Genomic DNA, 11,126 nt, shown 5'->3' on the forward strand with positions numbered 1-11,126 from the left:
CTGAGCTGTCAAATTAGAGTTGATTTTTCCCGACACACAAGGAAAAATAGAATCAAGATGATCATCATCCATCATCATCATTTTCGTGATCTCTTAAGCACATGGAAACAAAGGTCAAGATGTCATTTGTTTCATGGCAATAGTAGTAGTAGTAGTAGTAGCCACCATGATCGGTTCTAGGTTTCGATTCATCATCCTCCATGTTCCATAAGTATTCCATAATGCAGTTCCCTGATTGGATAACCCCCCAAAACAGATTATCGGATCCGACATTCAACGGAGGGCTTGCTTCCATCCCCCATCGGTCGATGAAATAAATCCTCTAAGGCGGAGGAGCCATGCTAGCTATGATGTAGTTATCAACAGTGATCTGATGCGGGGCCTTTTGCTAATTCCGCCCAGTCGACTTCTTATCGACCATTGATCCCGTTTATCATTCAAAGGATCGAGCAAGAGGGGAATTATGATAAGGTATGATATGGGTTAAGCTTGGTTGCAGAAATTACCTATTTCCCAAAGTATAGGATAAAAAAGGCAGTCAATGAGAAAAAAAGAGGACCCTTAATGACTATGATTGTCTGTGCCCGAGGCAAGTTGTCAGTGTACACAAGAGGCAGCAGTAGACAACAGCATCATCGTCATCGCAATTGGTGTCAGGAGCCAAAAATGGAATAGCAGCGTCTCAATTTGTTAAATGCCCGAGTGGAAAACACAGATGCACAATCGATCTTGATGTAAACATAAAGACAAATAGAAAATGCCAAAAGTGGGCTATGTGGGTATGATGGAGAAAGGAATAAAGAAAAAAAAGTGGTATTACAGGAGAATGAGGGAATCTGATATAAATGTCTATACTTGCTACATAGTTTGTCAGCAGCATATGATTAAAGGAAAGGTGGCTCTAGCCCTATAATCAGGCACATGAAACTGAGCCTGTACGAAAAAATTTTCAAAGGCAGCGCATCCCCGGGCATCCCGCATAGCGTAATCAATATAAAGCATCCCCTCCCGAGCACTTGCATAGCTTGTTCTTATCTTTTCTTTCTCAATTCTCTCTTTATACATTTCAAATACACAAAATGGCTGTTGAAAACGTTTGCATTATTGGTTCCGGTAACTGGTATGTATTCTTGCATGTAACAGGATGATGCATGTATGTGAGACTAAACATTTTGTTTCTAATTAATCAGGGGCTCTGCTATTGCCAAGATTGTTGGCGAGACCACTTCCAAGCATAGCGATGTCTTCAATACCACCGTCCGTCAATGGGTGTTCGAGGAAACTATCAATGGCGAGAAGTTGACCGACATTATCAACACCAAGCACGAGAATGTCAAGTACCTTCCTGGTGTCACATTGCCCTCCAATGTCGTTGCCATTCCCGATGTCGTTGAAGCATGCAAGGATGCTACTCTTATTGTGTTCGTGCTTCCTCACCAATTTGTCCGTGGCGTTTGCGAAAAGATGAAGGGTCACTTTGCTCCCAATGCACGTGCTATTTCTCTTATCAAGGGCTTGGAAATCACCTCTGATGGCACTCGTTTGTTCTCTGAAGAGATCTCTCGTGTTCTCGATATCCCTTGCTCTGCTTTGAGTGGTGCCAACATTGCTGATGAAGTTGCCCGTGAAAAGTTCTGTGAGTCCACTGTTGGCTGCACCAACATGCAAGATGGTGCTGTTTTCCATAAGCTTTTCGACACTCCTTACTTCCGTATCAATGTCATTCAAGATCACGTTGGCGTCCAATTGTGTGGTGCTCTCAAGAATGTGGTTGCTGTTGGTGCTGGTTTGTCGGATGGTTTGGGTTATGGAAGCAACACCAAGGCTGCAATCATTCGTCGTGGTCTTATGGAAATGCGTAAGTTTGGTCAAACCTTCTTTGGTGATGTTGTCAAGACCGAGACTTTCTTTGAATCTTGTGGTGTCGCCGATCTCATCACTACTTGCTCTGCTGGTCGTAACCGCAAGGTCGCTGAAGCATTTGCCAAGACGGGTCAACCCATTGAAAAGTTGGAAGCCGAATTGCTCAATGGCCAAAAGTTGCAAGGTACTCTTACTGCTCAAGAAGTTCACGAGTTCCTCTCCGCAAGAGGCATGGTCGACCAATTCCCCTTGTTCCACACCGTCTACCGCATCATCTACGAAGGTCTCGACACCCAAGCTATTGTCCGCGACATCTAAATTCCACACACTTCAAACAACAATCTCATCCCATAATCCGCCATTTTTGTATACATCACACACACAACACACACATATCATCCTTTCATATCGACATCCCGCTTTTTGACGCTCAAAAGTCATCCACCGCAATCCGCTCATAGACACACACACACACACACACGATCCATCCTCCATCCATTATAGACCTTTTTTTATTGCATTGTAGAGTTCTATACCATTTATCTCCTCACACAACTGCTTAATGCGTCAAAACATATATAAAGAAGCATAGTGCATGCACATTCTATTTCTGTTAGTGGCCTGTTGACACACACAATCATATGAATTTGAATCACTCGTAGCACAAAAAGATCTACACATGCCAAACATTGAAAGATGACGATCACATTTGGGAAAAAAGTATTAGTTAAGTTGTGTATTAGCACGTGCGTATAGTAATAGGATTAACAAAGACACGTAGAATAGGAATTACAGGTTGTGTGTGTGTAGAACAAAGAAATGCACAGGAATAAGGAAAATGATGCAACATGATAAAATATGGGAATGGGGCGGATGTTTGGATGTAAGGCTCCTTGTCTCTCTCTCACTCTACTGGTTCATGACGTGATAAATCAAGTAACCAGGAAGACCATAAACACCAAAGCCCATAGCCTTTGCCATCTTTGCAAAACCTTCGGTCTCTACTTGATGTTGGAACACATAAGGTGGGAAATTGGCGCCTTCGCGATGTACGACCGACTTGACCAATGTGAACGTGGCTCCCTGTAGAATGAGGAAAAAGAAGTAAAATTAGAATTGTGCAACCCATAGGCTACACCAGGTATAAGGTGAATCATCCTCAGCTACTTACAACACCATCCAAAGGAACCTTGTTGAGTCTTCCCAGATGCGTCGGCATATCCACCATCAAGGCACGATTGGTCAAAAACTCATAGTAACCTACACAACGAGTACAAAGAATCGTTATTATCTCCGTAACATCTTCCGACTCGAGCTTAATCCCAAGCCCCCCTTTTTCTCTCTGTCTCTTGCTCCTTATCGATAAGCAAATGTTTACCTTCCAACAAGACGTATTCCTAGAGAAAAGGAGACACACACACACATAGCAAACAGGAGTAGGCAAGGATAAGGGGGGAGGGGAGGAAATGCGAAAATAAAAAGTCAGCATGTGTAAATATGCATGTAATTGTAAAAGAGAGTGAGAGAGACACTTACAGGGTCGAGGTCCTTTTGCATTGCCAAAGACTGTTCGGTCTCTTGCCAGTTGTTCTTATCGTATCCCCAAAAAGAATTGTCCTCTGTTTCACGTAAGCAATTGGGTACCACCACATCCACATCCACGCTCATAAGGTCCTCAAGGATGGTTGGGGGGTATTCGACCAAATCCACGTCAAGCCATAATACCCATGAATGTTCTTCACGCAATGCTGCTGTCAACAAGTAGTTTCGAGAGCGGGCCATATAAGAGCGGCGTAGCGGCTGAAGCTCAAATGTGTGTCGCTTGTCTTCAGGTAACTCAAAGTTGAAATCCTTTTCGTAAATGGCAATGTGATGATAGCGATCTTCGGGATTACGGCGGTTAAGAAATACATCAGCTTGTTCCTTGAGCATCTCAACAGTGTTGTCATCGGTATCAGACACAAGAAAGGCGACTGAGATCAAATGCTTGGGATAGGTCATGCGATCCATCAATTCAAAATAACGTGGAAGATAGGGTGCACCATTCTTGAGTGGCGTTAAAATCAATACATGCTCTTCATTATCCTTGCCATTGGGCGTTGCTTCAACGTCGTTAAGATCCACAAAGGTGGCTCGCGAGGATGGACTTGTAAAAGACAATGCTTCATTGAAAGTACGGATGGTGCGTCCACCTGCACTGCAGGCACTGATGCCAAAGAGTGAGCGAGAAAAGGTAAGCAATGAAAGAAGAATAAAGGTCAGCACAGCTGCCAAAATGACTGTGAGTCGCTTGTTGCCACGCAAAGGTGCATGAAAAGCCGACTTTTCGGTGGATAGGCCAAGCATGATAAGATCGGAATGAATGGAGGGAAAGAACGGTAAAGTGGGGGAAGGTGAAGAAGGGCAAACAAAAAGTAGGGAAAAAGGGAGTGAGAAAGAAAGAGGTGGAAAGAAAGAAAGAGAGAGAGAGATCGACAAAGTAAAGCACAAGCAAGAAAAAAAATACACCAAGTGTGTGTGTGTGTGAGGATGTTACCATCGGTCCCTGAATGTAGATCGACATGATGGAACGATTGGCTAAAAAGCTAATGTGCCGTTGCACGCATTCTACCATTTGCTTTAAAACCTCGTGGCTGCATATCCGTTTTTACGATCCACGTTGCACCACCGATGGTGGATCAGGTACACAATACTATCACTGCGCGACGATGTTTGTAACACCTTTCATTGGAACCAGGAATGGCAAAAGCATTTAATGAGAACCGATAAAAGTAAGGGGGGTTGGGTGGTCTAGTGTCCCATACACGTCAAATGAGCCCGATGAGCCATCATTTGAGCCCTTGGCTCGGGTATCCTTGCGACTTCTTCGCCGACTTTGACTTCCACACCACGTTCATCAGTGTAAAACTTGTCCTTGACCGGATGTAGCAAAACATTGAGCTTGGGTGTGATCACGAGGATATTGTTGGTGGGAATGGTCAACCAATCCGCTTTTTCAAATGTCAGGGGTTCTATACATAACTCGACGATCAATATCTATATGAATTTTTCATATGTTAAAAGGGCACTTACCACTGGCAACTACTACCATATCTTCACGGCGATCCGCTTTCACCATCCTGTAATGGCCTGGTCGATAGGACTCAAATCGTGTGCCAGATGAAAAATACAATGATGCTGCTTCTTCGGTCTTGCTACTGATATATCGCACGCACACCACCGATTCTCCATCCGTCACTGCGAAATTTAATAGGGATGGCTACACAACACAACATTGGGTCGTAAGCCCACATGCATGATTACCATCCATACCCCTCATACCAATTACTTACTTCAGTGATGTTTGCTTCCTCTGCCCATTCATTTAACTGTGCAATGGTCTTGAGCATGGCGTCTTTGAGTTCTTGATGATCAAACTTTTCAGCCTTTGGATTGGAAAGCTACAACAAGGAGCATTTGACCATATTAGGAATATATCCGTATCATGAAAATTCCACCAGGAAAACACTACTTACAAAGCTAAGGAAGAGAGCAAAGGCCCATTCGGAGTCGGTGTTGCCTTGGACAAATAGGAATAGTTCCTCAGGTAAAGCGCTCAATAGTTTACGTTTGATCTACATGCAAAAAAGGGTGAGTACTTTATGTTGCTTTCGACGCATGTGTGATAACATTACCTTGTCAAATTGCGCAATTCCTCCATTATGCATCCACATGATCCGCCCATAGCTGGTGATACCAATCAATCAGACCACTGACAACAACTTGGCATAAAAAGAATACCACTTACTTCCATGGATGGCAGTTGGCTTCAGTCACAGCTCCTGATGTACTTGCTCGTACATGCGCAAATAGTAACGGGCTCTTGATACGTTCTGCAAGACGCACCAGATTCGAATTGCTCCATGCAGGTGTCACTGACGTGAAAATACAAGGCGTACCAGAACCTTCATCCGGGTCACTGTCATACCACCCTACACCAAAACCATCACCTAGCATATATATCGTTATCATAATGCCTATCAAGGGAATAAAAATAGGAGGAGTGTGCTGCATACCATTGAGTGGTCGACGATGATCGAGTCGCAATCGAGAGTCAAAGGCTTGGTTGATTATGGAATGGGCAGGGTTGGTAAGAAGCTAATTTCGAGGTGGTTGTTAATGAGAGCTGTATCGACCAATGTCATAACGATATAACGTACATGGGCTAACAGGATAGGCTGCTTGCCTTTATACAAGAGCAAACGGCACATTTGGGTGGTACAGCAGAAAAATGAAGGGGGAGCAAAAGAGAAGTGAGATGTACGATTTATGAGTCAGTCCGCCCGTTTCATGTTATCTCTCAACTGAAGCCTTGACACACAACAACATTAGCGCCCACCCCCCCTTTATCCATGACGCAAGTTGTCATGTCATGGGTTGATGCTGCTGCTGGTCATCACCATGCTTCTCTCTTTATTCACACATTACTCTGCTCAAGAGACTATTGATCCACGTTGATGCACGACACCTGATACTGGAGCACTATGCAATGTCTTCTTGATATGGTAATTGATTGTTGCATAGGAATGGGCTTGATCCCCAGGTTTTGCCATGGCAATTCACGTGATGTAATATGTGTTACAGTATCTTCCACGTGATGTCCTTGTCAATCCACCACCTTTCATTGTGTGCTGTAAACAGAAACTTGATATACATACAGCATAGCTCTTCTTTTTTCTTTCTTACGATAAAAGTAATCATGGATCTTGAAAGCGTTTCAATAAGGAGTGGTACCTTGATAGAGCCAAATGCATCTAGGTGATCCCACCAAATCCCCTTGTTTAGGCGTGGGCAGATTCGTCAGTGGTACTCTTCTTGCATCGCCTTTGCTTTGTATTCTAAGATGCTTGACCACTTTATCATCAGCTTCATCAATTACATCCTCCTTTTCTTGCACGAACAACAATACCCATGCCCACAACCACATAAAAGCAGAGCTGTTGTCATCAACATGACCACACATCCCTTTTGTCTATTTGATTACCTATTCCATCAATGCCTTGTGACAATGGCCGGGATGGTCATTATGGTGTTTGCATGCGCCATGCATTGATGATGATCACTTTTATGATCCTTGAACTGTAGCTGTTCATTGTTTCTCTGGGTTCAACCCCGTTTCTGATAGATCTTGTTAACCACGTAAGGCTACATACTACTTTTGTATCTTTGTCTTAGCTTCTACAAGATGTGTTTTGAGTAGTGGTGTTCACCTCTTAAAATGACCATGTGGCATTGTACGTTGGCAAGCAAAATGCAACTCCAAGAACTTTTTTTAGATGCAATGGTACCCTATATCCTTACAAACCCTGCTTGGATATGACCCTGCACTCACAAAGCGGCTAGCATGTAATCGCAACCTCCAATGCTTGAGGAAGTAGATTAGTACGCCAGGTGCCTGAAAAAGTATAAACAGGATGCCATCGTTGAACAAGGTGCGTATGGGAGACCTTGGTAGTACTCGATTTCGTCTTTTCTTTACATATCTCGTTTGGATGAGTCCTACTTTTTGGCTCTATCCACTGTTAAAGGGGGTACCAACAATATCCCATGCCTTGTGCCTTGCTACTTTCTTATGGACATCTCATGCGTATGCAAGTATAGCAGCTTGACAGGGTAGCACGGAACCAGATTATTGTAGCTTCATGATACCTTATTATTGATGTGTCTTCATAGTAGATCAGCTAGGGATGCCTCTTTATGTACTCCCACTCTTCGTTAATGTATAAAATGCATTTTTATTCACGGGCTTCACTCTTAATACAAGTTAGCAAGGTTGTGTGGCAGTTGGAGGATTGTACGTAAAAAAAGGGAAGGCTAGCAAAGTTGCCATTATTAATCATCTGCTATCAGAGACAATGAATACAAGGAATCCAAGAATTACATAATGAGAAATGGCAAACGAGGTATGTTGTAAAGGTAGCAGTGATGTATACAACGAAAGCCTGCTAGTCTTTGTGTTACTCTGCGATCGTGTCATGGAAATTGCAGTTTGTCAGCATGAAAAGGCGTGTGTGCACAACCTCTATAAACGCCGCACACATTCTCTTCACCCACCACCACACTTCTTTATTCCATATACAAAAGTATGAAAGGCTACGTTGTCAACCAATGGCTCAAGGGCCCCAATGAGCTTGTGCTTTCGTCCAATGTACCCGTTCCCGAGCCCAAACAAGGCGAGCTCCAGATTCAAGTCAAGGCGATTGGTTTGAACTTTTTTGACACTCTCATGATCCAAGGTCGATACCAAATCAAGCCTCCATTCCCCTTTATTCCCGGTGGTGAGTTCAGTGGTGTTGTGCTCAAGTCTACTGTGCCAGAGTACAAGGCTGGTGATCGTGTCTTTGGTTCTGGTTACTCGTTTGCCGAGGTGATCACCACTGCTGCCGAGAGAGTGTTGCCTGTTCCCAAGAACTTCACCTTTGAACAAGCTGCTGGTTTGTATATTACGTGGCCCACATCCTATGCAGCATTGGTATTGCGTGCTCAACTCAAGGCTGGTGAATATTGCTTGGTGCATGCAGCAGCGGGTGGTGTCGGCATTGCTGCTGTTCAAATCGCCAAGGCTCTCGGTGCAAAGGTCATCGCCACTGCTGGTTCTCAAGATAAGCTGGATGTCGCCAAGCGTTATGGTGCAGACTTTGCTATCAACTACCGTGATAAGGATTGGACCGCTCAAGTCAAAAAGATCACTAATGGCCATGGTGCCGATGTTGTCTATGGTAAGCTCATCATATACGTGTGTATGGAACATGAAAATCTCATTCAAGTTATCCCTAGATCCTGTTGGATTGATTGAAGAAAGGTAAAAAGAGTGGGGATCATGGTGATGTATTTGTTCCATATATTGACATTGCCATCATCTCTTGTAGCACCAAATGCACAGCATGGAATGGCCGGATATTGGTGGTTGGGTTTGCCAAGGGCACCTTTGAAAAGCTCCCAACGAATCGCGTCTTGTTGAAGAACATCTCAATTGTGTAAGTGGTGGATAAAGCATGGGAGTCAACGGCAAAGTGATTAACATGGATGTCGTTCGATTCTTAGTGGTATTCATTGGGGTGCTTATACCAAGAATGAAGTTGAAGCCATCCCCAAGGTGTGGAAGGGTTTGTTTGATCTTTTCGAATCCGGCAAAGTGATTCCAGCCATTTATGACAAGGTGTACAACCTCGCCACTCTTCCTCAAGGCTTGAATGCTATCAACAACCGAGAGACTTATGCCAAGGTCGTCGCCACGGTCGAGAGCCGAGATAGCAAAATCTAGAACACGTCTTTAAATACAGTATTCCAATGTAAATCATAATTACATATCATGCTTGAAATTACGTTTGAGATTTGACGCAATGTACTACTTCTGTATGTGCTGTAACTTGCCCTAATCTAATCCTGTTGACGTTACCATGAACACACCTCTCTTGCTTTTATTGTATCGCCGCGATCATGTACATGATTAAAAGAAGGTTCATGTTTGTGTATACAGTAATGGCCTTTTGTGAGTTTGTGGATTACAGCTGTTCTTTGTGGCCATTCATTGTTACCCTAGCAACACTCTTTGTCTTGGTCGTCTTGGTAATAAATTTTCACTGTAAGTGATGGATCATATACGCATAGCATGTTCATCCGTTTCAATGCGACCGCTTCTCATGATGTGCCTACAAAGGTTGTGTTGGTCCCTAAAAGGGGAGGTGTGTTATGGTAACGAATACAGCCTCTACTTAAGACACAATGAATCAACCAGGCCCTTTCTCTTTCACTTGTTCCTTTATCACAGCATTCACATTTGGATATAGCCATACGATAAATCTTTTTTTTATTACATTGCATCAAATGGCCACACATGACGAAATCCATCATAGGAAGAAGGTAGCTCTCCTACGCTATAAGAAGAATGGTTGGCTAATACAATCCCATATTCGCTAAAGTATCCCTTCAATCCCAACATCATTCACGAGATGTGCGTCGGGTGGCACTTGATTGGGTGGTGGATAATTGTATGCATCACATTTATGATTGCGGTTGCATGGTTGACAGGTTGCACAAATGTCGATGATAGTAACTGCCATAGGTGCAAGGTACAACAATGGGATGCACCAATCGTTCATGATGATGGTATCAAACATAACGCTCAAACTGACAATGGATACATAAAACAAGACTCGTTGTATACACTCCCATCCACTGTGCTAAACCTATATCCATATCCATAAGAAATTGTATGTATTGAAGTAAGTTGCTACGCGTAAATAAAGCTGCTTCTATACAATGGCTATCTGCCGTTCACGTGAACAAGGCTGTAAGACAAGTTGCTGCAAGTAAAGAATGCTGTTGAGGCAATGAGCAAAGGCTTTGCTAATGGCAGCTGCTGGAACGAATGCTGTTACTCTTGATCGTGGCAGAGAAGTGTGCAAGAGCGTATATTGTATCAAGAGGCTCGTGTGTTGTAGAAGAGTGACAAGAAAGCTGTGCACACGCCATGGACTTGCCATTCAGTCAAAGACTTTCCAATCAAGGCAGCTGTAGGATTGACATGATGGGTTGAAGCAGGACAATCGTTCGCAGGTGGTAGTTGTATGTACTTGAATGGGGCAACAGTTGAGAATGGGAGGAAGAGGGAAGAAGCTGCGAGCGAAGGAACCGGAAATCAAATGGGCAAGACGCTGCCCTACAAATGCATGTACACTGTACTACATCAATCCTTGATATCGAGATTGCCTCTCTCGAACCTGAAGCTTTCACACAAGGTGCTCTGGGACATGCTGATCACATTGATCTAAAAAAGAACTCATGTTTCATTCCAAAAAATTGGATAGGAGGGTGCAATGTGGGTTTACTATGTAAGTCGGAAATGCAGGTCAGCCCCAGATTCATGATTTATCGAAACAATATACATTACCTTGAGGTTCCCCATTTCGAATGTGAAACTTTGTCAGAAGGTTCGCTGGGACATGCTGATCAACTTCATTCATTTAAAAGTCGCAGACTTCATTAAGAAGATGTAAAATGCGGGGCCGCCCAAATGGTGGATGACGGGAACAAAAGAGCGGACGGCCCACCACCCCGATGTTGCCCACCTCCAACTTGAAAATTGGTCAGCAGGGTGCTCTCGAGCATGCTGATCAACTTTTTCTAATAAAGACCTCACGCTTCATTTGAAAATTTTGTGTGGGAGCGTCCAAAAGTTTGAAAGATGAAGACATTCGCAGGGTCTGCGATTCATTAATTTT

The 11,126-nt window shown here is 43.5% G+C and overlaps 4 protein-coding genes across 4 annotated transcripts; 2 read left to right on the forward strand and 2 right to left on the reverse strand.

Moving 5' to 3' along the window:
* Positions 1-1,079: 1,079 nt before the first annotated feature.
* On the forward strand, positions 1,080-2,181 carry O0I10_009385 (glycerol-3-phosphate dehydrogenase (NAD(+)); the record flags this gene model as incomplete). Its single annotated transcript, XM_058489377.1, has 2 exons — positions 1,080-1,120; positions 1,191-2,181. The coding sequence occupies 2 exons, from the start codon at positions 1,080-1,082 to the stop codon at positions 2,179-2,181; spliced, it is 1,032 nt and encodes a 343-aa protein (XP_058339902.1).
* Positions 2,182-2,772: 591 nt separating this feature from the next.
* On the reverse strand, positions 2,773-4,209 carry O0I10_009386 (uncharacterized protein; the record flags this gene model as incomplete). The annotated part of the gene is made up of 4 exons (XM_058489378.1): positions 2,773-2,946; positions 3,035-3,123; positions 3,242-3,260; positions 3,400-4,209. 4 exons carry the CDS (start codon positions 4,207-4,209, stop codon positions 2,773-2,775), a joined length of 1,092 nt encoding a protein of 363 aa, XP_058339903.1.
* A 444-nt stretch (positions 4,210-4,653) lies between these two features.
* On the reverse strand, positions 4,654-6,113 carry O0I10_009387 (uncharacterized protein; the record flags this gene model as incomplete). The annotated part of the gene is made up of 8 exons (XM_058489379.1): positions 4,654-4,874; positions 4,936-5,122; positions 5,196-5,303; positions 5,379-5,477; positions 5,538-5,589; positions 5,651-5,852; positions 5,919-6,000; positions 6,063-6,113. The coding sequence occupies 8 exons, from the start codon at positions 6,111-6,113 to the stop codon at positions 4,654-4,656; spliced, it is 1,002 nt and encodes a 333-aa protein (XP_058339904.1).
* Positions 6,114-7,987: 1,874 nt separating this feature from the next.
* O0I10_009388 (uncharacterized protein) lies at positions 7,988-9,166 on the forward strand (the record flags this gene model as incomplete). The annotated part of the gene is made up of 4 exons (XM_058489380.1): positions 7,988-8,621; positions 8,680-8,704; positions 8,772-8,879; positions 8,947-9,166. 4 exons carry the CDS (start codon positions 7,988-7,990, stop codon positions 9,164-9,166), a joined length of 987 nt encoding a protein of 328 aa, XP_058339905.1.
* Between the last annotated feature and the right edge of the window lie 1,960 nt (positions 9,167-11,126).

This window comes from Lichtheimia ornata (genome assembly GCF_029851405.1).
Source record: "Lichtheimia ornata isolate CBS 291.66 chromosome Unknown scaffold00054, whole genome shotgun sequence".
Classification (NCBI taxonomy): Eukaryota; Fungi; Mucoromycota; class Mucoromycetes; order Mucorales; family Lichtheimiaceae; genus Lichtheimia; species Lichtheimia ornata.